The 25,176-nt window shown below is 39.3% G+C and overlaps 2 protein-coding genes across 7 annotated transcripts in view; one reads left to right on the top strand and one right to left on the bottom strand.

Annotated features, from left to right (window-relative positions):
* The window catches only part of nr5a2 (nuclear receptor subfamily 5, group A, member 2), a 63,095-nt gene extending 44,925 nt beyond the window's left edge, over positions 1 to 18,170 (top strand). The window contains exon 7 of the mRNA XM_020924867.2: positions 17,864 to 18,170. Within this exon, the coding sequence (XP_020780526.2) occupies positions 17,864 to 18,111 (248 nt within the window). The 3' untranslated portion in view covers positions 18,112 to 18,170. The remainder of the gene's footprint in view (positions 1 to 17,863) is intronic.
* Positions 18,171 to 19,706: 1,536 nt separating this feature from the next.
* The window catches only part of LOC129412029 (adhesion G-protein coupled receptor D2), a 59,252-nt gene continuing 53,782 nt past the window's right edge, over positions 19,707 to 25,176 (bottom strand). For all 6 annotated transcript variants that reach the window (XM_055164708.1, XM_055164710.1, XM_055164711.1 and 3 more), the window contains one exon: positions 19,707 to 20,174. In XM_055164708.1, the coding sequence (XP_055020683.1) occupies positions 20,040 to 20,174 (135 nt within the window). In that variant the 3' untranslated portion in view covers positions 19,707 to 20,039. The remainder of the gene's footprint in view (positions 20,175 to 25,176) is intronic.

Here is a 25,176-nt window from a genome sequence, read left to right as displayed (position 1 = left end):
TTCTTGTGGTGAGATGTGTTACCTGTATAGTTTATTTATTTAATGGATTCAGTGATGTGCATTCAGTGTGAGGCCATGACTGAACCTTCTGTCCCATTGGACTGGCGTAGCATACAAAATAGTTAGAAATATGTTTTCCCAGCTAATTGAAAAGCCGTACAAGCTTATTTAAAAGTTTTGTTTATAGATGTACTGTAAAACTTTTTGGTGGCAAGTCTATTAATGGTTGCTCTCCATGAAGATGTTATTTCTTTGTCTGGAATGTTCCTCAGTACAACATTAACTATCATTTAGTTCTGTTATACACTCCTTTGAGCTTGGTTACTTCTTCATGGACCTCATCACCTGCTTGTCTCCATGGAAATGAATAAGCTCAAAGCCATAACAGCTCCATGAACACAAGCAATATTTGTTATTGCTTATTACATCCCAATAACTACTTTGAAAAACACAGCAATTGTCGATTAACTCTTACTTGTATTTTGTATTTAACCACCACAAGTCTATGCGCAGAATCTAGATTCATATAACTAGAGAACTTTAATAGGTAAATGAGTACAGTGGTTTTATAGACCTGACTCTTGCACCGTCTTCAATCCAATATCCATCCTTTAGAGTGTGTTGATTTTTCACTATATTTCACCCTTCACCTAGACCCCCCTCTATCCATCCCTCATTCTCTCACTGTCTGTAAATGGACAATCAGTCACCCGGCCCTCTTGTGCTGGCCTCTTAGATAAGGCAGCTGCCGATAACACAGGGATAGACATGTCACTCCAGTTGAGGGGCTGCTCCTTGCCCATCTAGCTTGTTCTCACCATTAAATCCCTTTTTACATTTTTTTTCTCAGTGATTTTCTTGCCTTTTTCTTCCACCTTTCATTGATTTTTCCCACTGCATTCTTGTAGATTTTTCTTTTCAAATTGTGAGTGCGCAATAGTATAATGGAATACAATGGCATCTCTTGGAAAGACGGAAGGCGGCGTGGGTCAGAGTTCAGTTAAAGATGGGTGGTAGTTGTTTTCTGTTGTCAGGAGCTGTTAATGGGGCTTTGATTTCCTTTAAAAGGCTTAGAGACCTGAGAGAGCCACGACAGGCGGCCATATTTATTGTCAGGTGACAGGGCAGTGCAGAGGTAAGGACGGGGTCACAAGTTCAAATGCACAATATAGGAAGGAATGCATGAGCTGAGAAAGCATGCATTTATTTACCAAGAGAAAAATAAATAGTAATAGCACTGGCTAACTGTCATATAATACATGTAAATTGAGAAGGTCTTATTATATAATCTCTGGAAAATGTGGTACAAATTTATAAATGAATATATTTGGCTTATATAGTGCTTTTTGAAGTAATTTAATTTCCCATAAACACACTATGGAAGCTACAGAAGATGTGGCTACCAATCTGAATAATGCCTTCTATGATTACTATAAATCCACTCATACACCACCTATACTTAGATAGAGTGTCGTTTTTAAATGTACAAAAATAGACTAATCAGTACATATAGAAAACAATGTAATGTATTTTATAACAACTTTAACTATGTTTCAAAACTATCTAACTTTGTTTTGGTAAGGTGCTATATTGGGGTTGACACTGTGGTACTTCTAGCCTCCACAGTTGTCATGGGAGACAGAGCAGACACAGCAGTATGGTCCATGTGGTGACAGGAGGTCAGGGAGTGGTTTAGCCTCACTCCACCGCTCTCACACGCTCACACGTAATTGGCAGAGACAGGCGCTGCCAGTCCTCGTCAGCTCAGAGCACAACCAGAGAGGCAGCCAGGCCAGCCAGGGTGGTAAATGATCCCAGCGGACACAACACTTTTTGGGGGAGAACTGTAGTAATGCCTCCAATTTGAAGACTTTGTACCTGCTAAAGCAACAGAGAGCAGTTTAGTCATTCAATCCTACTTCAGTTAAACCAGAGCACTAAATTATCCAGGTCTTCATCTTCCCACCATTTTGTACTCAACCCTTGTCCCTATTACCACTTAAACTTCATTTATAGCTAGACAATTGATACAGCAGCTTATGTCATCAACATTCCCTAGAGGCTCCTTTCTGTTTGAGGCTCTGTTAGACTTTAATCTGAGCTTTATTTAATGTGAAATTGTGTTGTTTAAATCCATTTTGTATTTTTTCTTGAGTTTTCAGACTATCTTAAAAATAGTATGACAGTGTTTTCTAATGTGTCTGAACTTTCCACCACAGGGATACATGTAGAAAACCCCCAGAGTGATGTCACTGCAAAGTACTGATTGACATCTTTATCCATGTATGGTTATAGACCCTGGTTATTGCTTCTTTTTGAGAATGATTTTACTTTTTGAACTGAATTAAACAATTATTTATGGGCGGAGCACATTCTCTAACACCTGTATTAAGACTTTTTTTTTTAATTGACACTTTTCAGTTCTAAAATGTGCTACAAATTGAAACAGGACTACTTCAAATTCATAATGATTCACGGATCCATTTGCTCCACCATTCATTTTCTTGTCCTGATAAACCCTCCAGAATAGCGTAATTTCATGCACGACCAGGCCTCCCCCACCCGCTAACACCAGCACACGTGATCAACCTTGATAATCAAAGAGTCTTTTTTCCCTTCCTTACTTCATTCTTTCACGTAACTTCCATCATAAATTCTGGTGCACAATGTGAGAGAGAGGCACGTATTCCCAGACAGGTACGTTCTAATTAAGCGCTGGCTAAAGCTGCTCAGATCAATGCCCTGATCCCTGGCCGGTGAGCTAATTCATGCACGCTGCTTCCGCACTTCCACCCATAAAGCCAGGGAAATATTAATTTCCTCAAATGAAGCGCATCATTTGGAATCTGAATGGGGATTGATTAAACAGAGGAGGCAGCGACGGGTCGATATTTAGCACCCAGAGAGACCAGTGTGCAGGCGGGATCACAAAGCATATAACTAGCACAAAGTCAATACAGCATTATTAACAGCAACAAAAGAAAGTTGATCTTAATTATGTTGTATGCATTCCAAACACCACACAGACCAATACAAAAGACAGGATGAATATAATAAGTACATAAATGTATCTTAGCACTTCATCTTATTAGATTAACTCTTACTTACTACAGTATCATTATTATATTACTGATTGAACCTGGACATTCCATAAGTACTGCTTAGCTGTTCTAACTAGTCATTAACATTGAATAAAATAGCTAAATGACATCCTAATATTGTTTGCCCATCTTTGACATTGTGTACATATACTGGATTGATTACCAATGACTAAATGCAAAATACATTGTGGCCTGACTAATGATTCCATTTTTCCAAAGCAGAATTTGTTGAAAGAAATAAAAAATAGATATTAGAAATATTAGAATCCTGTTCCAATTTCTATGTATGTTTTTTTTCTCTCTCTCTCTCATTACTGTCCATTTCTAAACTTGTCAGTAAACCTTAAGTGCAGTCGGACTACCTCTGGTAGCCTATTTCATCAGTGCTTTAAGTCAGGGGAAGTGCTCTGCAAACATGCACTGATTGAAAAGTATTGGAATCTAGGTAGCCTTTTATATATAGTCGCCATCTTTGTTTTTGAAATAAATAAAATCTCTGCAGTGTTTCAGTCTTTGCTTTTAAGTGTCTCTGCTCTCATATAGAAGGCACAGAAAAGAGCACCATAATACTTCAATCTATTTTCTTCCATTTTGATCCTTCTAAAACCTTCTAATACTGATCTCTGAATGTATGTAATGAGACTACCTAAAAAGCTTTCAGACTATCAAGCAAATAAAAGCACAGAATCTCCATTCCGTAGAAATTCAGCTCACTGTTGTCATTAGCTAATGAAAGACTTAAAATATTATGTTTTTTGTTCACTGTTGACCCTATAATATACCCATTGGTATCACCTCAGATTCCCTATAATTTCCTGATGGATTACAGCATACACCTAGGTTATCTCTAAAGCACCCCTCCAATTGACTACAAGGGTTATAGTTGGTCTTATCACGTTCACTCATGGATTTATATGGCAATTATGTTGACATTGCGCTCTATCTTGTTTGAAGCAGGACCAGTTATCACACAGTAAAGGAGAATCTTAAGTTTGCTTAGCAGGGGTTGTATTTAACTTGAGACTGATAAATCGAAATGTTACGCTGATTGTTGTTTTATTTTCCTAATCCTTACTAGCCTCAATTACTTTTAAAACAACACTTTTTGAATGGCAACTTCAGCGATCACACCCAAACCTCTGTATCATCATTTTCCTTATTTTAAGGTACCCATTAGTTTGAGAAGTTATTTGCATCCTTTTTGCATAAGGCATAGGTTTTACATCAGATTCCCTTTCAAGTTTGTGACACAATATATTTTTATAGTGCAGTTAGAAGTATTATGTTGAAATGACTAGAACACACTGTATATGAATTAATTGCACTTGCTAAACTGTCATTTGCATTTGTTCATTTATGATTTATACATATGCCCTTTCTCCATGTATCTATGCTTTGGACAGGTTTATGGAAGAGAGTATTCCAAAATGTCCCTTTAAATTATTTCTTCACAAAAAAAATCCAACATACAGTGCACCATGCCCTCATCCTATGTTTCTCCTCTGTCCCATGTGGGGTGATTTAAGATGTGAAAGCTATAGATGCAGGGGAAAACTGCAGCCCTCCTCTCCCCCTGTCTTTCTCTCCCCCTCTCATTCCGGCTTTCCCCGGCCTTATTACAGCCTGTCAGTTTATTATAAAACATTAGGAAAGCAGAGGGACACTTGCAGTTACTGTCGTATCGATCGGCTGGGATAGATTCTGTGATTTAGAACAAGCCTCTGCCCGTGCCATCTCCTGTATGTTTCTAGTCTCCTATTAAAGCACTGGCCTTTTGCTTCTGCTATTGATGTCTCAACATTAACAGTTACAGGCCGCTACAGAAAATCAATTCTCAACTTTTATTACCGACTGCATAACATAAGAGCTGGTACTTAGCAGCATAAAGAGGCATGGATGGTACTTCCTGCACATCAGGTGTTTACTTACACCTGCAATTGATTCAGTCCAGTCTACAGGGACTTAAATGGGCAAGTTGAGCCTAGTCCACTGCTGTATATCTTTCTACTAAATGTTGTCAGTTGCTTTTTAGCTCTCAAAAGTTGATGCCTTCTTTGGTGTGGGAGCTTGGTTAGTGCCTCATGAAACAGTTTTATGTTGAAGACCTATCAAATACACAGTGTGGAAAGAGTAGATAAAAATGTGTATTCAATTAAAAGTACAATTACATGGCTAGAATGTACTCAATTACCAATACTGCTGCAAAAAAGTGTACTACTAAAAAGTGCAGATGGAAAAAAACTACCCAGAGTACTAGTTACTTGTTACTTTTTAACTTAATTTAAAAGCATTAAAAGCCAATCAGAGCAGGTGATGTGGTGTTGTTAAGTGTGTTAATAGGTAGGAAAGAAATGTACTCAATTACACGTACAAGTTTTCCCCAAAAATGTATACTCTATTGCAGTAATCTGAGTACTGTAATTAGTTACTTTCCAGCTCTGCAAATACATGGAATAGGTAAATGTTATCCAGCTAACATAACAATCGATCAGCCTAGCTACCAGCACTGACCGTCCATCACCTGCATCAGTTTGGATGTGTGCGCGGGGTGAGAGACAGTCTAAACCCTGGTTGCATGGATCTGAGGTGCTGAGGCCTCTCAAACATTTATGAGGGGCTACCGAGCAGTGCTACGGCAGCCCTTCTGGGACAAACAGCCCCCGGTTCTGCACTCTCCGTCCCGATCAATGGAGCTCAAGTTCATTACACACTTTTCAACCCGACGACGGAGTTGACCCCCCCTCCCCTTTCGCGGGCCAGCCTCAGCAGCCCAGTGCTCATACTTGTTTACTGTACGTGACTGCGTGGACCAGAAGGGGAAAGGAGGGGGTCGGAGGAGTGTGTGTGAGTGTGTGTGTGTCTGTGTGTGCATCTGTGAGTGTGTGTGTGTGTGTGTGTGTGCACGCGCCAGGCCTGCTCCCAATGGCCAAAGCTTGAGGTTATCATTATGTACAGATTGGTCCACTGCAATGCTAATGCTGATACATTCTCAGTGGCCACAGCCCAGGTCCCAGCGCTGTGCTAGCGAGGTAGCTACTCCTCTCCAATTAGCGGCTCAGGGATGTGTGTTTGGGGTAGGGAGGACAGGCCTGGGCTGTTCGGGACCCTGCGGAGAACAGGCTCACATTAGTCGAGGAAAACAGACTCGGAGTACAAATTGTGCATATATTGGGATTCTGCCGGTGAAAACTCCACTTGATTTGAATGAATTGCCAACAAGCTAGACTATCATCACTTCTCTGTATGTTTTGTTCAACTCTGTAACTACTACATATGGCATGGGAACTTTACACTAAGTTACACCACAACTTGCAAACTTCACTTTCTCAATATGTACCCGAAGATGGATACTAACTTTTTGGAATTGCATGGATAGTCTCGATTTCTGGCAACAACCATGAGTACCTTGGATGACCCTTGGCTTCCTGATTCCATTGCAGTAAACAGGCTAGAAAACACTGAAAGATAAGGTTCCATGGAGAAAATGTTAGGTCCAAAATCAAACTGGAGCCACTATGATTGTTGTAGTAGTTGTTAGGGGTGACGTGTTGAAATGAGTAAAACAAAACATTTATGCTCTAAGTAACTTGTGCAATGCAGGTTACAAAAACAGTGCCTTGACACATGCAGAATACAGGTCAAAAGTCAGTACTGAGCATTGCAGGTCAAATGTTCAAAAATACAAATGCAATCAGATGAACCACCAGCAACACACCCGTCCTGTCACTCATTGTTGGAGTTGTAAAGTGTGAATGGCGAGCTTCTCAGTCCATTTAACCACGTGTCAATGAGGCAGCTACAGGATTATTACAATAGGCAGATCTTTATCATGATGGCCCATTTACGGTAGGTGTTTATCACTAGTGTTTCAAATTGGATAATTATTTACTTATCTCTGAGAAACGTAATTAACTTGTGGAACTTTTTAATCCATTGTTATTCACTATTATTATAATTTAATAACTTACACACATACTTTTACATTTTAAAGGTGCTATTAAAAGCACTAGTTTTCTGGTGGAGGGTCTGCTTCTCTCCATGGTGTTGGGATGTTTCACAGTATGGCATTAAACATAACTGATCTATCTTGATAAGCAAGTGACGCCACCATGGGCAGTTAAAAGACAGATCCATCTGGAGGCAAGCCAGCTTACTGTAAGAATGCTTGTTTAAAAAAAAAAAAAAAAGCCTGTAACTGAGCACATGCAAGAGAGATTAGTTTAATGCCATACTGTGGAAAATTCCATGCAAAGCAGTAAAAAGACAAGCAGGTGGTGAACCTTTAACCTGAAAGATACATAGTGCACCTTTAAAATAAAATTTTAAAAATCTAAATTAAGGAAAAACAATAAGATCAAGCACATAGTAAAATGGTGGTTGCTGTGAATTGCAATATAATTTAATGACTTCACCGCACAATAGAGTTATATTAATAGCCGTTTCTCTTGCCTGTATCCCGTGTTATGCTATAGCTGCACTAATGCTGCTTGTGGCTTGTCGGCCCTTGTCTTGCCGCATTAAAGCACATGTTTAAAGTATGGGGGTGGTAATCTATACAGTCAGGTGGCAGCTCTGCTATGACATTACACTGTACAGTCTCTTTTAACTATTGTATATGTTTGTCAAGTGTCGGGGCTGCGTATTTATACCACTGTGGGGACTAAACTCTCACATCATGGGGACCTGCATATATTTTTTACATGATTTTAATGCATGCCCTTTATTCTATCATAGTTTATATTATTATTTTTTGTTTAATGTTGCACCATAACACCAAAGCAAGTTCCTAGTTTGTGAATTTTGTTCACTCAAAATGCAATAAATTTGATTCTGATAGTGATTCTGTTTATCAGTATATAAATCAGGTCCCCTTGGTGTGAATCCTGTATTATTAAATTGACAACATGGTTCAAAGTTCAGATATGGGTTGAAATAGTTTAGACATAACTATGGTTAAGGTGAAGATCAACGGACTGCATTGCAATCTATCTGGCCATCTATCTGTCTATCTATTAGGATCAGTGTCCAGTAAATGCACATAAGTCAATGCAAAGCCTCCCCGAAGTACGGAAACCCAGCATGTGTGTATGTATGTGTGTGTGTGTGTGTGTGCGTGTGTGTATGGACAATGTGGCTACAAGACACCAGGGAGCAGAACAGTGGGGGCTTTAGTCTGACGTGTGCCTGTAACTTAACACTCTGATTAAACATTTTAAAGCACAGATGAACCAACAGGTGCACCAAGTCTCTGTCTTTCTTTATCCCATTGAACCCCATCCCCTGACCCCTACACACACACACACACTCCCAAATTACACCTCCTCTCCAGTCTCCTGTCCTGTGGGATATTTAAAGCAACGCTCCATCTTTGTCAACTCCTCTGGATGATTGTGTACATGAAAATCTTCCATGCTAGTTGAATTGGGTGACGTTCAAAACATCAAAGCCTATACATTGCAATAAGCTACTGCACACAAACCATAAAATGTAATCAGGAAAAGTAGCTCTAAAGGCATTCAAAGGAAATGCCTAAATAGTTAGTCACACAAACTTTATGATTGGTAATACATGTCACAGTCAGGCTTTACTGCAATCTGTGGCTAAATATTAACACAGCTCGATAGTGATGTATTTGTTTAAGGTTGTGTAAATGTACAGATGTTTTGGAGAGTGTTGTAAAAAAGTAATTAGTCTCATTTAGAGGCTTGTGAAAATGACCTTTGTGTAGATCATTGTTACATGCATCAAAGAGACTCTGCAGTTTTATTTCATCTACAATAATAATGTGTGTTTAGGTTTATCTCTTTATAAAGCCTAATTATTCATAATAATTATTTGCTAGATAGACTTCCTTACTTAGACCAACTTTATTTGGACACAGTAGCTCACCACAAAGTTTTACTTATATGCATAATTCAGAAAAAGGTACTGAGATTGCTTGGCAAGCTATTTGGAAGGGGGCATTAATGTGAGATGCCTTTTATATCATTGGCTTGCCACGTTTTGGAAGCTTTATTGCAGTAACCGCAATTCACAAATGTAGACTACAGCCACATAAACTTACAAAACCACAAACAAATCAAAAACAAACCATATGCAAATGATGACGATATATCCTACCAGTGGTGTGAGGAGGTATCCAAATTTTTGTCTGGTAGTGTAAGTTTAATGCCATTGCTGAGTATTCCAGGCAAAGCAATAACATCTCATGGAAACAAGCATATGGGGCATGGTCCATTAGAACTAGGTAAGAATTACTTTAAATGTCATGTAGATAAAGCATATTTGTAATTATTGATAAAGCTTCTAAAACACCTTATTTGTATGGCATAAAATAATAAACTGTCCGTTTGTTTTGAGAAAATATCACAAGAAGGCTTCAGTTTTTTGGTTGTTTTTACCTAATATTCTTATAGAGATGGGGATCACACAAAGACGTTAAATAAGCTGCAAACACGGCCTGCTCTCTTTCTTTAGTCAGCACTCTACCTGCATCTTCAAATGAGAGGAGAGAGAGAGAGAGAGAGGGCGGAGGGGGGAAAAGGGGGTGGCGCTATGGATTAACTGTCCTTCATGCTCAAAATATACATCCCCAGGCGCTTGGCACTGAATTATTAATACAAATTTGTCAGAGAAAGAATGAGAGAAATCTATTGACGGGGAGAACGGGTCCTTTAATGGTCTCATTAAAGGGGAGGCTTCCTTCCACACACGCGGGCCGGGCACCCTCTGAACGGGCAGCTGGAGGTTCCGAGTGGACCCGGGGAACCGCAAAGTGCTGAAGGGGGATACTTGACCCCCCAATGATTTTCTGTCACTTTATCATAAACAAGAAGCTCTGACATGCGCCCCAGACCCCCCTCCCTTTACACGCAGACCCTCTGTGTAATTAGCCAAGGGGCGCAAAAGTGCAGTGCATGTAAACTAGGCTCGCACAAATTAAACCAGTGAACACACATAGACAGGTGGAGTGCTGGGGAAAAGTTTTAGTGAGTCTGGAAGATGTTTTCAACAAATAATGTTTTTATAAAAAGGATAAGCATTTTTGTTCTTATGAAAAAGTAAACATGTGTGAATATTTGAATAAATCGAGGAAGTTTCAGTCCTTGGCGTGTGTATCTTTGCAATTATGAAATAGAACCATTGCTTTGGTTTTTGCTAAATTTTGCACTTTTGCATATTATCACCTATTTTGGGATTACTGTACATCTCAGTAGAATAGACCTCTGCAGTTTGTTAGTAATTTCCCTTGTGGATCAAAAAAAAAAAAGTTCTATAAATATCTAAAAAGTCATTGCAATTTTGTAATTTTGAAAGATTTGCACTTTATGTTTCTGAATTAGGATTCAGTTCATAGTGCACGTTTGTAACCCATCAAGAATCTGCATTTGAGTAAAGTTTGAAATATGAACTGCTAAACTAATATAAGAATCCCTAACATGTTTGTAGAGCTCTAAATGTCACTTCTTCATGTAATCGTATTGTTTGCTCATGAACCTCGCATTAGATTACAGATTACAGACTTGTGGTGAGCTGGTGTGTTCGAGGGTGTGGGCGGAGGGGGTCCTGGTGGTATTACGAGGGTGAGACCAGAGGGGAGTATTCGGATGTGCCTTTATGGGGGCAGGAGAGAGCCCATGGAGCAAGGGCTAAGCATCAGGCTCATTGTTGATTCAAGCCTCCCCCTTTGGCAAATGGATTTTCATAATGCTGAGACAATGGGATTTTTCTTCAGTGCAGATCATGATTGGGATCCCGGGGAGTCTCCTGCTGCTTGTCAGGAATGAAGAGAAACAAATTGGGCTCACTAAAATTATCTTAAAAACAATAGACTATTATCAGACATATTTTCCAAAGCAATTGTGTTTTCCAATACACAAATGTGCATCAAAACACAATTAGTCTCAATTAGCATAACATATATTTAAAATACATTCTTAAAATATGTATTCTTTATGTATATAATTATTAACCTAGTGAACTATTGAAATCAGTGTAATTGTATTAAGTGATACATGAAATCACTTAAATCATGCAGTTGTGAGGATAAAAGGCGTGTTAGTGATATAGACTGAAGAGTACTGATCAGGTACATACTGTTGGTGTGCTTTTGTGCAAGACACTTCCTCCAAAATGAAATTGCCTGCTCTGTTTACCTCATGTACTGTAGCTGCTTGAGTAGGATTCACCTTTAAATGAAAGCAATAGCAACTCAAATCAGCTATAAAAAATATATTGCCAACATTATGGAGTTTGCCAAATACACAGTTACCAGTACTCTTGTCAGAAGTAGATATGAACCCCCTGTAATACCTATTCCCATTGATATTAACCTCTGCAGCTCTTGAAGTGTTCCAGACAGGATCAACTTGTACAGGATGTAAATTTGTTTTCCCCCTCACCCGCGGACAAATCCCCAGCACCTTCCATCCGGCATCGGCAATGAGCTCCGGCTCCTGTCTGCTTCTCCGAGCCCCTCTTCTCTTGTTTATTTTATCAGACCTAAGGCACTTTCTCTCTTTTTCCTCTCAACATTTCCCCACTTCTCTCCATCGCCCCTGCACACTCGTCCTTGGGCGACACAGCACCAGCACTTTCTACCTGTTTGGCTTTAACAACAATAGCCACAGTGTCAGGCCAGGTTTGGGTTGGGTTTAATATATTCCTGGTTTAATTCCCGCTCTCATAGCCGCACGGTGTTTTAGGGCCCTGGGTGATGAAACTAGCAGCAAATAGAGCCTTCATGGGTTATTTGTGACATACTGACAAAAGCTGTGCGGTGGTTGTGTGTGAGACAGTGAGGTCTGAGGTAGTGCCGTGGACATGCTGTTTGCTGTAGGGCATTTGTCTGCAGGAGGTTTAGACCATGAAAAGTCACTCTTTAAGGTAAGGGGTCACAGTTTAGAGAGTTTTTTTCTTCTTCAGCTTTGAAAGAGAAGAATACATTATGTTTTTAAAGAAAATTTTGTCTTTAGTGATATAAAGCAAACAAAAAAAATCACATTTGAAAATTTATTTGCAAATTTAAGATACTGAACTCATTGCTGATTTTCGTTTTATGTGTATAGACCTATTTTCCACAGGCATGCCCAAACATTTGCATTTTATAGCATTGAATTCTCTTCAACTGTAATCTTATTAAAATTTTGTCATTTGTTATAATATAAAATTTGAGTGTTTCTGTGTTCTGTGTTACTGTAAGAAACATCACAATTTAACACATGTTCACAATTACTGACACCATGGCCAAACAACAGAGAAATCAGATTTTCTTCTAGTACAATTGTCTAATAAAGTAACATTACTATAAAGCCAGCTTTATGAAATCAGTAAATGATAAAGTAATATTAATGCATGTGACTTAATTTTGCCTCTAAAATTGTCAAATTTTTTGTAATTCTTGAATGTTGAAGTCCCTAACTGTGCTCATCACAATTAAGCTACTCTTTAATGTCCAACTATCACTTCTGAAACGAAACAAAATTACCTAAATTAATCCTTTTTAACATCTTCATAAAATAGCATAGTTTTCTCATCCCTATTTAAATACATGTGATGTGAACTTGTAGATTATCTTGACTACAAAATACTTACCATACTTTACACTATGTCAGAAGCCTTCCTGTCTTCATGCTTACTATCAAGTGCACATTTTTACCATCTTGTTGTTTTTCCTGCTTCACACAAAGGGAATTCCCCAAATGGGAGGAAAACACGAATTTCTGTTCATCTCTAGGGACCAGAGCAACCTGTTACCAAACGCTTTCAAAAATATGGAACCTTCTGTAGAAAAAAGTACACTTATTATTACATGCGTCGTCAAGGGAGCTCTGAAAAACTTAACTAAGTAGTACCACAGAGGAGAATAGAGTTGTAGTTAGATAAAATCAACTTATGAAAGTGTTCGTTCGGCCATTGCTCCTTGGCCTGTAGCTACTATTTGCATTGCCTGCCCCCACTGCCCTGTTTTCTAACAACACACACGTGTATACTTGTTGAGTTTTCCATTGCTTTGTCAGAAATGTTCCACAGTATGGCATTAAACTTATCTATCTTATCTCCATATATTCAATCACAGGTATTTTTATTGCTCAAAAATACATCGAGAAAAGTAAATTTTTACTGTGAGCGGGTAAACTTCTCAACTGATCTGACCTGTGTAGTATTGTCACCTTTTAATGGCATACTGTGGAACATTTAAGATAAAGCAATAACACCTCTATAGAGAAAAGCAGGTGTCTGACTCTCCATCTGAAAAATTACATAGTGCATCTTTGACCTAAATTAACCTATATTGTAACTTTGAACCATAATTTTGACCGAATTTAGAAGGATTTATCATGGGTCCCCACAAAGCACAATATAGTTATGAAGTGATTATATACTGATCTCAGTCCCCACAATATATGATAATATGATCTCCCATTACAACTGTGAGCTCAGGTAAGTCCTTACAGGGAGTCAAAGGTTATTGGGTTCGCCTGATACCGCCCCCTCTCTGTGATTGGAGAGCACGGCCACGCTATTAATGAGGCAATACAGTCGTAAAACGGACCTGATAAGAGTCCAGTAGGCCGTTGTAATGCCTCTTCAAAGCACCGCATCTCCCTAAAACAGCACATAAACTTCAACATGAGACCTATGGAGTGATGCAATGCTATACTGAGAATGAATGTATGCTATGCTTGTAGATGTAAATACTAAAGAGAGATTTGTTTTTATAGGCCATAGTTATTTATGTTGATTCTGCACGCTGCCTTCGGTATGATGAACATAAAGACATGAAGGCAGTACTTTATACGAGTAGGAAAGAGAGGTTGTAATGCAGAAGTGCAAAAAGTGAGGATAATGTAGTATTAAAGGGCCCATATTACTGTATTTTCTGATCTACATTATAATGATGTTTCCTCATCAAAAACATACCCGCAGTTGGGTTTTCTTAATTCGCTCTTGTTTAACACAAAAATCCTACATTTAGTTCTTCTCTCCAATGAAAAACACTCTGTTAAACCTTGTGATGTCATGTTGTAATACAGGAAATGCTCCACTGTGTTTTAAAACTTCTTACACCTTCACTAGAATCCTTTGGATGATTTCAGCCTAGGAATTGCCCATTTCTGCTGAAAGGGTTAAGGGGAGCTGTTAACTTGAAAACAACCACTTCACGCTCACAAGATGGAATAGAGCATTTTGAGTTTTGGGGATGTAGACAGACTAATAATAGCCGGATTCATCAGCTGGTTTCACTTGTGGAAATCGTCTGACCTTGAAACATAGCATTCATTCGCTCTAAGGTAGGCGGGTACTTTTTTTAATTTAACCAATCGCTGCTACTTAGTCGTGACATATGTAATGCGCCGCTAACGGGCCTAACTGGTATATTAAGTTTTTCTCGAATCCCTTAGGAAAAAGGGCAATAACGTCTTTCCCCTTGATAAAATTCACCAAACATTCTCTTTGTTCCGGCTTTAAATCCCCGATCTTGGGAATCGTTGCCACCACAGAATGTACGGCTTCGTCTACATCCATCTCAACCTCTTTGTTTACTTTTGTGCTGTACCACAAAAAGGGACACAGTCATGGCTTCACAGCTCTTCGCTGACTGGCCGGTCTACAACCTCCAGGGTTCTTGCAAACTGTGTGGTGTATTCTGATTCCTGACCTAGTCACTGGACAAAAACTAGTGGAGGCACTAGGTGGCACCAGCCTGGCTAAACTAATAATGCGGCATTATTCAAACATGTGTGAATGAAATAAAACTCTGAGCATGTTCTGGATGAGATAACAACAATTGTAACATGGTTTAAAGCTCACAAGAGTCATTTCTGTGTAATATAGGACCTTTAAAAAGGAACAACAGATGGCGAAACAACATTCAACAACACAATTCCAATGTTATGAAAAGATTAAAACATCTTGTCAGTTGAGAAATCAAGTTGGGCCAAAACACCTAAAGAGGCACTGACATCATTTAGCAGCCCCACTGACAACAGTAAGAATGTACAGCTGTGTATTTAACTTTTTACAGTACTGTGAACTTTGACCCCACTGTTTTACATGCGATCTCTTTCTGGATCTGTGCCAAATCATGAAGCAAATGTATGCCACTGGTCTTATGCGTAGGCGGATATTCCATACCTTGTGGGGACTGAAATCTGAATACACATCACTTCACAGGGGTCTTTTCATTGTGGGGACCATAAGATAAATGCTTCAGTATAAGGTCATTTCCATGGTTTAAAAGTGAGATATCGTACTAGAGTAATCTTAAAGTTGAGGTTAGGGTTTGGGTTAAGCTGAGGCCAGTACAAAATGAATGTAATGTCTCCACAAAGCCTGTAAATGTACCGTGTGTATGCGTGTGTGATTGTCCCTAGAGCAGTTCACAGTGAGCAGCGAACACACACAGAGACACAGCACATCCAGACTAATTAAAACACAGCAGTGAAATCAGGCTGTACTCAAAAACACTCTAAACGTGGATTCGTGTGTGTGTATTAGGTCGCAGGCTGCAGTGTGATTGGCCGTCAAATGAAACAATATATTCTGAGGACCTCGGGGTTTCCATTTGAGTATTCGGACACTGCGCTGCCACGAACTGTGTCTGTTTTATGTGAAAAAAGTTGATAATTAGTCCCACAGTGACTGAACAATGAGCGAGGAGAGAAAGCGGCGGTGAGAGGCGGGGGCTGGTGGGCTCGCAGAGGAGAGAGAGCTCATGTACTTATGTCCGATCTGACACTGGCTCTGTTTGTTTGTATGTGACATTTGCATATTCATTTAGCATCCCCTCCTTATCTCCCGTACAAGAGTGTAGTTCAGCCAGTCTAAATTATTTCTAGTCAGCCTGGTATTAACCCGCAGCTTTACACAAATACTAGAAATAGATATTGTAATTTGTGGGTTTTAGTGTTTCTCATATTTGGACCTCTTATTCATTCATTATTTTTCAAAAGGGGCTCTGGTAATAATTAGCAATTAAAATGCTGTCTTTTTGCCTCACTTTCCCCTAATTAGCCTGACAGAGGGGGAGAAGGGGGAGGAAGGGGGGGTCTCTGTGGTGCCCCTCATCCCCCTGCCCAATATCTACGCACCGAAATTTTACATGTGCTTTTACATGTCTTCTGCAGATGTAGAAACCAGACAAGTGGGGCCTCTGCAGGTTTCTTTTTTTAATGCCAGTTAATCTGAGAAGGAACATAATTCAAAAACAAAAAGTTATCATCATAACATTTCAAATTCAGAGGGGACAAGTTCTTTAAAATACATTTCTCAATCACTGCCCTGAACTAATGTGAACAATATAGGTCAACAAAATGAACAGGGAAGTTAAAATCAATATATTAAAAACTATGACAATATAGAGAAGTATTTAGACCAAATTCTGCAAAATGAACACCATAATGATCCATATTTGACTATATCTGGACAAGCATTGCCTTACATGTTTGCTCTGTCCTTTCTGGTTGAACATTGTGGAATGGTGGGGTCAGGCAGCTGAGTGGCAGCAGGAAAAAGCACATGTCATGTTTGTTTGGAGGTCTTTTTGTCACCGGGCCACACCCCCCTCTCCCCCTTTAACCCCCCCTTGCCCTCTCCCCCCATAACACTCCCCCATTACCCCTGCCCTCCTCTTGGCCTTATTTAGCCCCCGTGGTGTCAGCGCGGGGTCAGGGTGAACGCAGACGGCAGCCTACACATTGTAATAGCATGCTAGAGTGCATCGTGGATGGAAGTGCCTCGAAGGAACTGCTTCTCATTCTGCAGACCTCGTTAGCTCCTGATTTATCTCCCCCGCTCTCTCTGTAAAGTGTGTGCGCGCCAAATAAAAAAGTGGATTAGAATCACTATATTTTACCGTGTGTCTTTAGGGTCGGGGAGCTTGTCAGGGAGACACAGGGACCCCGTCATAAGGCATTAGCCCGCTGTGAGCACTCCAAACCTGGGGTCAAATGGATTAATAAAAGATCAGAGTTGTGTGCACACAGACGCAGAGGCAGGGGGGCACTGTGGCTTATTTAAATATTGGGCTGCCTCGTGTGCTTCATAATCATGACAAATATACACACTGCGCTCCGTCCACCATTATCCATTTAGCACATTTTTGTCTTGTCTTGCAATAATCTCAAGTCCAAACCCCTAGTGAGCTTATTATGGTCAAGGAAAAAGTGCTTATGGCTGTGCAGCACAGAGAGGAGGGGTAATTAAACAGACGCACAAGGTATGGTGGAATTAAAATAGAAGAAACGTGCTTCTGTTAAGAGTCCATGTGCCTGTTTAAAGGGTTGGAGTGGTTGCTATGTTTTTCCACATGACACAAGGCGCAGGTATAGTCTGGGGCAAAAATGACTGTACTTGTGTCCTACTTCACAGACTCTGGGGAGATCAGACTCTCTGGGGATTTATTTTGTACCTGTTTGCTGCAGTCTCCAGAGGTAATCCAACTGAAACAGAAGGGATGTGTAATCTTGATAATACTCTGATACTCCTGATATTTAAAAAATATTATTAAATATTATGAAATACAAAATGTTTTGTTTTCAATGTAACATGACAAAAGTCACAAATAATGTGCAGCACGGTGGTCTACAGCAGGGTGCTTAATTTTGGAGATTACAAATCATAACTGTATGCAATAACACACCACAAGAAAAGTAAATTACATATAGTCTTTCACCTACAATCTATCAACTGCTGTTGAAATGTAATGAAACCAATCCCTTTTAATTCCGGTTTTAACACTTTCTCTCTTTGATCCACAGATGTGAAGAATCTGGAGAACTTCCACCTGGTGGAGAGCGTACAAGAGCAAGTGAACGCTGCGCTGTTGGACTACGTCATGTGTAACTATCCTCAACAAACGGACAAGTTCGGCCAGCTGCTGCTGCGGCTGCCTGAGATCCGCGCCATCAGTCTGCAGGCTGAAGAATACCTATACTACAAACACCTGAACGGAGACGTGCCCTGCAACAACCTACTCATTGAGATGCTGCACGCCAAGAGAGCTTAAGGACACTACAACACCCACAATGCACCTCTGTGCACTGCTTCAGCTGCTAGCCAAAAACGACATGCTTTTACCAAACCTGATCACCAGCCCACTTCAGGGGTGTGGCGTGAACAAGAGAAAGCTCGCACATGGACTGAAATGTGCACAAACACTAGATTTGTTTATTTAAAATAAGTGGTTTCTCATTAAGGACAACAAAAAAACACTTGAAAAACATTGAAGAATAAGCATGGACTACTGAGACTGAAAGCCTGCAAACTTCATACTTTTGACAAGTGGCAGCAGTATGGCCAACTGTGCCAGTAAAGAGAAGCAACTGATCACCAAAAACTCATTGGTACTGTAAATACAAGTGTGGCCTACAGGGCCAGAGACTCTAGGATACTGTCTGTCTTTCTTATGTCCTCTCACCCACATGACGTTACCCTGAACAGAACTAACGCAAAAATAAAAAATGAACAAAGAGCCAGTAAGGAAAATGCTTTTTTCATCATGCTTACCATGTTATTGTTATCTAATATAATTTAAACTATGTACCTCAAAAATGAGTACATTTATTTAATAACCAAAACCCATGCTAAATTCATTGGCCTCCTTATAATTTCAAACTCAAAGTGTAGTTGTGCAGATGTAGAATGAACCTTGCCTCCTTTGTGCAGAAGACCAAAGCCTGCAGAACACCAACCAGAATCAGTATTGATTAATGAAGAAAATGATTTGTGATGTCACACTTCTGTGAGTTTTGCCTTATTTCATCACCATGCTAGCTAACCGTGCAGATGTGAATGAAAATATGTACAAATATATATATTAAAGTATTAATGTTGTAAGATAATTTTAAAAAGAATAATTCAACAGGTGTTTACATTCATGTGGTCATATGGAGAGAACTGTGATGGCATTACAATTTCAATGATTTCCAAAAAAAAAAAAAAAAAAAAAAAGACATCAAAGAAGAACCCCTCTGATTTGCGTTCTTGGTTGCGTGTACAGTGTTTTGTTTTTCAGCAGTACTTAAATGATGTCGTGAGACACTAAAATCAAAGAGGAATCACACTTATTTCTTTGTGTCTGCTGGCATTCAAACATTTGTTCCTTAAACATTACTGTATAATGGTCCATGTTAGGTTTCAGCCTGTTTTTGTAGATTTTTTTACAGTGTATTTTACCTTTTGATGTACAGTATGTCACTGGTTACGCTTAATAATGAAGATAATTTATTGCGTCTCTTGGTTCCCATCTTTGTGTTACATGACGTGATGTGTCCACGCCAGAATAAATTTGTTTACTGTAGAATGGTCTTATTGTTTTCTAGATCTCACAGACCAAGGTCCAACATATTCTGTATGTGGTGTTTGTGGTTGAGGGACAGCTGTATTTCAATCATTGGTGTGAAGTCTACCAATCACAGCATAATTTTATGAAAGGTGTTGCTAGCAGTGACTCCTATAACAACATACTTACAATAGAGATAATGGTTCTATTTTAAATATGGGAAGGCATTTGAAAATAACTTACTAAACCTATTGCCAAATCAGAAGTGCAACATTATAAAGGGTGAGTGAACTAAGAGTGAATCACTAACCAACGTGGTGTGCAAATTTTCACCAAAACTCCAGTGATATTTATTCAATTTAGTTTGGTCTGCAGACTTTCACATACTTATTAGATGCAAATATTAAAAATACAAATAACAATAATAATAATAAAAATAATAATAATAATAAAGGTTATTGTTTGCCATTATGGTCCATGAATCAAAATGATATAATACAGAGCAAATGTCATAATTAAAAACACCATATAACAATAAAAAACATGAAGTTGTTACAAGTTGACACTACAAAATGTAGTACAAAGACAAAAATGAAAATCACCTTTTTACAAAGAAGTTGAAAACAGATTTAAAGGACACAGTGAGGCTGGTGTCAGTGGTCGATGTGAACGAGATGGTGGTTTGTACGAGGACCCAGAGGGAAACAGGAAGCTGAGAACTCCAGATCCATGGGAACGTGAAGACTGCAACCCACCGGTACAGTGTCCAGCTGAGGGCCAAAAGCTGCCTGTGAGCATCAGGGCAGGAGGGGGAGGGAGGGGCAGGATGGGTACGAGAGAGGGGCATGTGGGGAGGAAGGAGGGGAAGGAGGAAAAAAAAAAATCATTGGTAAGGCTAAGATTATATTATTTCATTTCACTGGTTGATTCATGAGAATAATTACTTTTAAACTCAAGAAATACTGACACGCATGTCTGTCAAATAAAAAGATGCAAAGCCATTTCTAAGTTAAATTCTTTCTGAAAAGCATTAACAAAAGTAGATAAGGTTGCAGTTGGGGGTTCAATAAAGTTTTGAGCAGCTAGTGACTGTCACTTAAATAATGTAAATGTATAAATAAATTTATGACCAGGGGTTAAAAGCCTCTTCTTATGATTTTTGTTAAAAGAAAAATTTGTGCTAATAAAATAAAACAATCATAGCTCCGTATACATCCTGCTCCTTTCTGACCTGGTAGCATGTCTCACTACATAACCCCAAAATATTCAACAATTAGATAATGAGTTAATGATCTGATTATTGGAGCCGTAGATGAGTCTGATATCACATCATTAAGATGCAGCTCACAGTCTCAGAGCATGATCTCCTCCTCTCACAGCTCGCTTGCATTGCCGGGCCTCCTGTCTGTAAATGTGTTAAACCAGCTTTCACTTGCCCTGAATTTGTATAAATAATGTATATACATTTATCCACAGACTCTAACAAGTGCAGCCTCAGGTGAAAATACTCAGAAATGCATGCTATGCGCATCCCTGAAGGTGGACATCAGCTTCAAACCTCGGCTCAAAAAAGAACCACACCGAGCAAGAAAAGAGAGAAAAAACACAAATGAATAAGTTGCCAAAAGCAGTCTAAATGTGCACGCACACAGCTCCACTCACACACACAGCAGCAGCTAATGCACACAAATACAGGGCTGTCAGTTCCTAAACAACTTTTCCTTTTCCGTCACACAAACAGCCCCAAGTTGCTTCTGCCAGTGTGATGAGAAAGCTTTTAAACTCTGGAACAACATCACTCGTGTTTACCAAGATGCGCTCATACGTTTCACTGTATTGTCAAAGAGAAAAGGACTGGGGGCACAAGGAAAAAAACAAAAGCTTTTGGAAGTATTCCAGCAGTGTGAGAAAGGTAGAGCCGAGCGCTGGAACAAGACAGTTTGGTGCTTCTGCCGGACTCAGGCAGAGTCGTAGTCTCTGGAGGAGCGAAGAGCACAGAGCAGCCCCAGCCATCCACAAAACACTCCACCACATGAAAGCATATATGTAAATCACAACTAAACAGTCTTATTGGAGTACATCGCCTGTATGTTTTATTTCAAATCATGTTTGTTTTGATGACACACTGTCAAAATCAAAACAGGGCTAATAACTACTTTATTGTATTTTAATGATTATGATTCATCTTGTGGTGAAATAAATGGGGATTAAAAGAAGCAGCACAAACCTTCAGAGAGGTAATTAGCCAACTTTCCAATGGCTTCCACCAAATAGCAACTCAGGGAGCTATTGTTTGGCGGTCTGATGGACAAACTTTAAAAATGTAAAGATCAAATTAATAGGCTAGCATTGTTAATAAGAACACTCAGCATTGTTATGCAAAAGCCTTACTGTGGCATGCAAAACAAATAGGTTTGGAGACGGAGCGCTCCGAAGGCCGCTGCCGTTTCATTTCAAAGCATGCATTATACATCATTGTGCATAAAGAGGAAGCCTACAGCATTATGATGTTTTTTCCACGATGATTATCCTTTATTAGTCATTAAAAAGAGAACGAGAGAGAAAAAATACAACTTTTAAGCACCTGAACCTCGCTGCCAGCATTCCATTAATTGCCAGCACAATGGGGAGAGCCTTTAGAGATTTTTCAATTTCAAAAAATGAAGAGCGTGTATTCAGCCGGGCTCATGTTATACCGGCACTTAAATCCTACAGAGCTCACATAAAAAAGGACTCAAGGTTGCATCCGATTGAAAGCCTCCAACTACAGCCACTTCAGAAATCCATTTAGCGAGCGGGGGGTTAGAACATCTAATTCAAACAGAGTCGCCCTGTTAAAACGCTTGCACCAATGTCTTTAAAAAAACACACACAAACACACACACACGCCCTGCCATTGTGCGAGACATGGAACTGGCACACACAGCAACAAAAAATTAATCTTGCCAGACCCCGGCCAAGTGGTGAAGGTGAATGCTTGACTGCACTTGTGCGGATCTTGACCTTTGGTTTGCCAGTGTTGGGCTCCGAGTACCACAGAGGGGACAAAGAAGGGCATCTATGAAAGCACCGACCTGAATGTCACGACTCGGCACAGAAAAGAGGGAATGCTTATGTTGTACATGTGACCTCTAAACTGGAGACAATCTACACCCAGAAAGAATCAAATAATTAAGAGGGGAGAAAGAGAGTTCAGATTTAAGAATAAAGCAAATCGTTCTATTAAATAAGTAGCGGTAATTCATCAGACATGGTTCCAAAGTGAGAAGTAGCAGAGTAGTTAGCATGCATTGCGGATTCAATTATCAAACCAGCTACTTTGTCAATGCTTTATTTTAAATACTTGTACATACCTTGTTAAGTACAATCTCACACTGTGTAACAATTTGTAATAACGTAATCTGAACTCTAAATTCAAGGTAATTCATGTTTTCTTTTAAATGTTAAACTGTTACACTGCATTTAATAAGGTGGGTGCAAATGTTTAGAGTAGTGTAAAATGTATAATTTCTTTTTTCTTTGTTTGTCAATAGTGACCTTTTTGCCCCATCAGGCAGCATTTGTAAGTCTGATTAACTGTTGACACTTTATAGATTTAAAGTGCTATATGGATGCAGCAAAACAAACAAAATCTGCATCACAAATTGAATACTGTTTTCCCTTGAGTGTACTGTACTCTGCTCCTATCAACCCCAATTTAGACTCATTCTGCTTTTGCCCAAATGGAAATATTTTGCAGTAGATTTTTTTTTTTTATTAATATATATCCAAAGCGTTCCTAGCAACAGCAACTTTGTGTTCTTCCTCTCCTTCAGCGCTTCATTTCTTTCTTGTAGTGGTGCAGACGACTGCTGGCAGGCCATCAAAAGCCAGCAGCTGCTCTCACATTGTGGCTGTGATGAGAAAGTGATTATTTAGTCTGCCGCGCGTCTCTTGGGACAGTGGCGGTTTGACTGAGGACTCTTAAGAGAAGACTGGTGGTTGCTGGAGGCAGAGGGGAGCTCACTGGTCACAGGACATCACAGACCCGACCACAGCCGGAAACTGGAGCACAGACCCCAGGGAGGGGCTCAGGAAAGGCCTCCTCAGCATCTGTCTGGGCTGCCTGTGCGACCCAAACCTGCTGACAACCACCACAAGAATTTTACATCATATTTAAGTTGCACAATATGAGAAAATGCAGAAAGAGTTATGATGAATTCTGTGATAAACATATTATTACCATGTTCTAATGAGCAATCAATGTTTAAGTTCAGTTAAATTGTATTAAAACTGTAAAGCCTTTTATTACACGTCTGATGATTAAACAAGGCAAAATTACCACAAAATTTAGGACATTGGGATTAAAATAATAATTTAAAAATTTTAATATTTATGAAAGACAATTTTATGGAAAATATTAGCATTCCTGCAATATATATATGAACCATTTTTCCCAAACATAGTTCTGCCAAGTCCAGGTTTGTATACCTGCTGCAAAGCCCTACCTTAACCAAACAAACCAAAATAACACGTCTTCATGTGAAAGTGGCTGTTGTGTGGCATAATTGTGTTGGGACTAAATTTGAGCAACATGGATATCTTACCTTGCAATTGATTTTTGAACTGATATTACTGCTAAGCTCCACAAAATCTTAACAAACTGCTTTTTTACAAATATTTTTTATCGAGGCTTAAGGTGATATTTTTGGCAGTACAATTACTGACACGTTAACAAAAGGTATCAAGTGTCTTTGTATTAGCGACAATAGGCAGACACGCTATTGTATCACTGACATGTCTTCTGTGAATGAACTTGTTCAAAGATGCAATCTGCACAAACAACACAGATTTAATAAGCAAAGTATACAAACAAGAAAAATAACAAGCCTACTGTTACAATGGAATAATTAAACACCAGCAAATATTACAAGTCAGACTGCTCAGTTTCTCTCTTTCCAAACAAATATGCAACAGTACATTCATTGTTCTCATGTGATCAGGGATTTAGTAGCAAAAATAAATGCTATTCTTGCTAAAAGGTTTGTAATGCAATCATGCAGAATCACACCAACCCATGCATGTGAGGTCTACAGAAGTTTGGTTATCATCAGACACATTTTCTGCACTGTGAACAAATTATTTAATCATCCATTTCTAATTACACAAAACGAGGAAGACGACAGAAGAATATGTGACAAATACCCACTCATCCTCACCTAGCAAGTAACAAGCAGCGACCAAAGCTGATTTGAATCTAAAAAATACTACTGCAAAAAACAACTGTCACATCTATTGCATACTACACTATCAAAACTCAAATCAGGTTATCTTTTTCTCAACAGTGGTGAACATGGGCATTGCTGAGTGACCTCCAGTCTGACGCGTGATTGACAGTGAGTGGGTCGTGTTGTTCGGCTCATGTTAAGCGGCGTTTGACAAGTCCTCCGCGCGCTCACAGTCTGCCTCTAATGTGAGCGGAGTGATATAAGGTGAGGCCTCAGGGCAGAACCACAGCACCCATAGGAGCAGAGGCTTGAGCCGCGGTCGATCAAGAGTCACATAAAGCAAGGATGGGGGTGGTCAGGTCAGGAGAGGCAGTTATACAGAGAAAAACTATATCTTCATTTGTCTTAATGAAGAATAAAGAAATACTTAAAACATAATGTGAAAATAGTGTATTAATACCTTGTTAAGGCTAAACAAGTAACTACTTATTCAAGAGGTGCAGGTTAAGGTTAAGATTAAGTTATTAATTAACACCTAGTTTATTTTATTTGTTTATTTATGAGGGAAAATGCACATAAAAAA

This window comes from Boleophthalmus pectinirostris, unplaced genomic scaffold (assembly GCF_026225935.1).
Source record: "Boleophthalmus pectinirostris isolate CB_2022bp ecotype Guang Dong unplaced genomic scaffold, ASM2622593v1 HiC_scaffold_7, whole genome shotgun sequence".
Taxonomy (NCBI): Eukaryota; Metazoa; Chordata; class Actinopteri; order Gobiiformes; family Gobiidae; genus Boleophthalmus; species Boleophthalmus pectinirostris.
The sequence above is the reverse complement of the archived record's forward strand: the minus strand, read 5'-3'. Positions and strand labels throughout refer to the sequence as shown.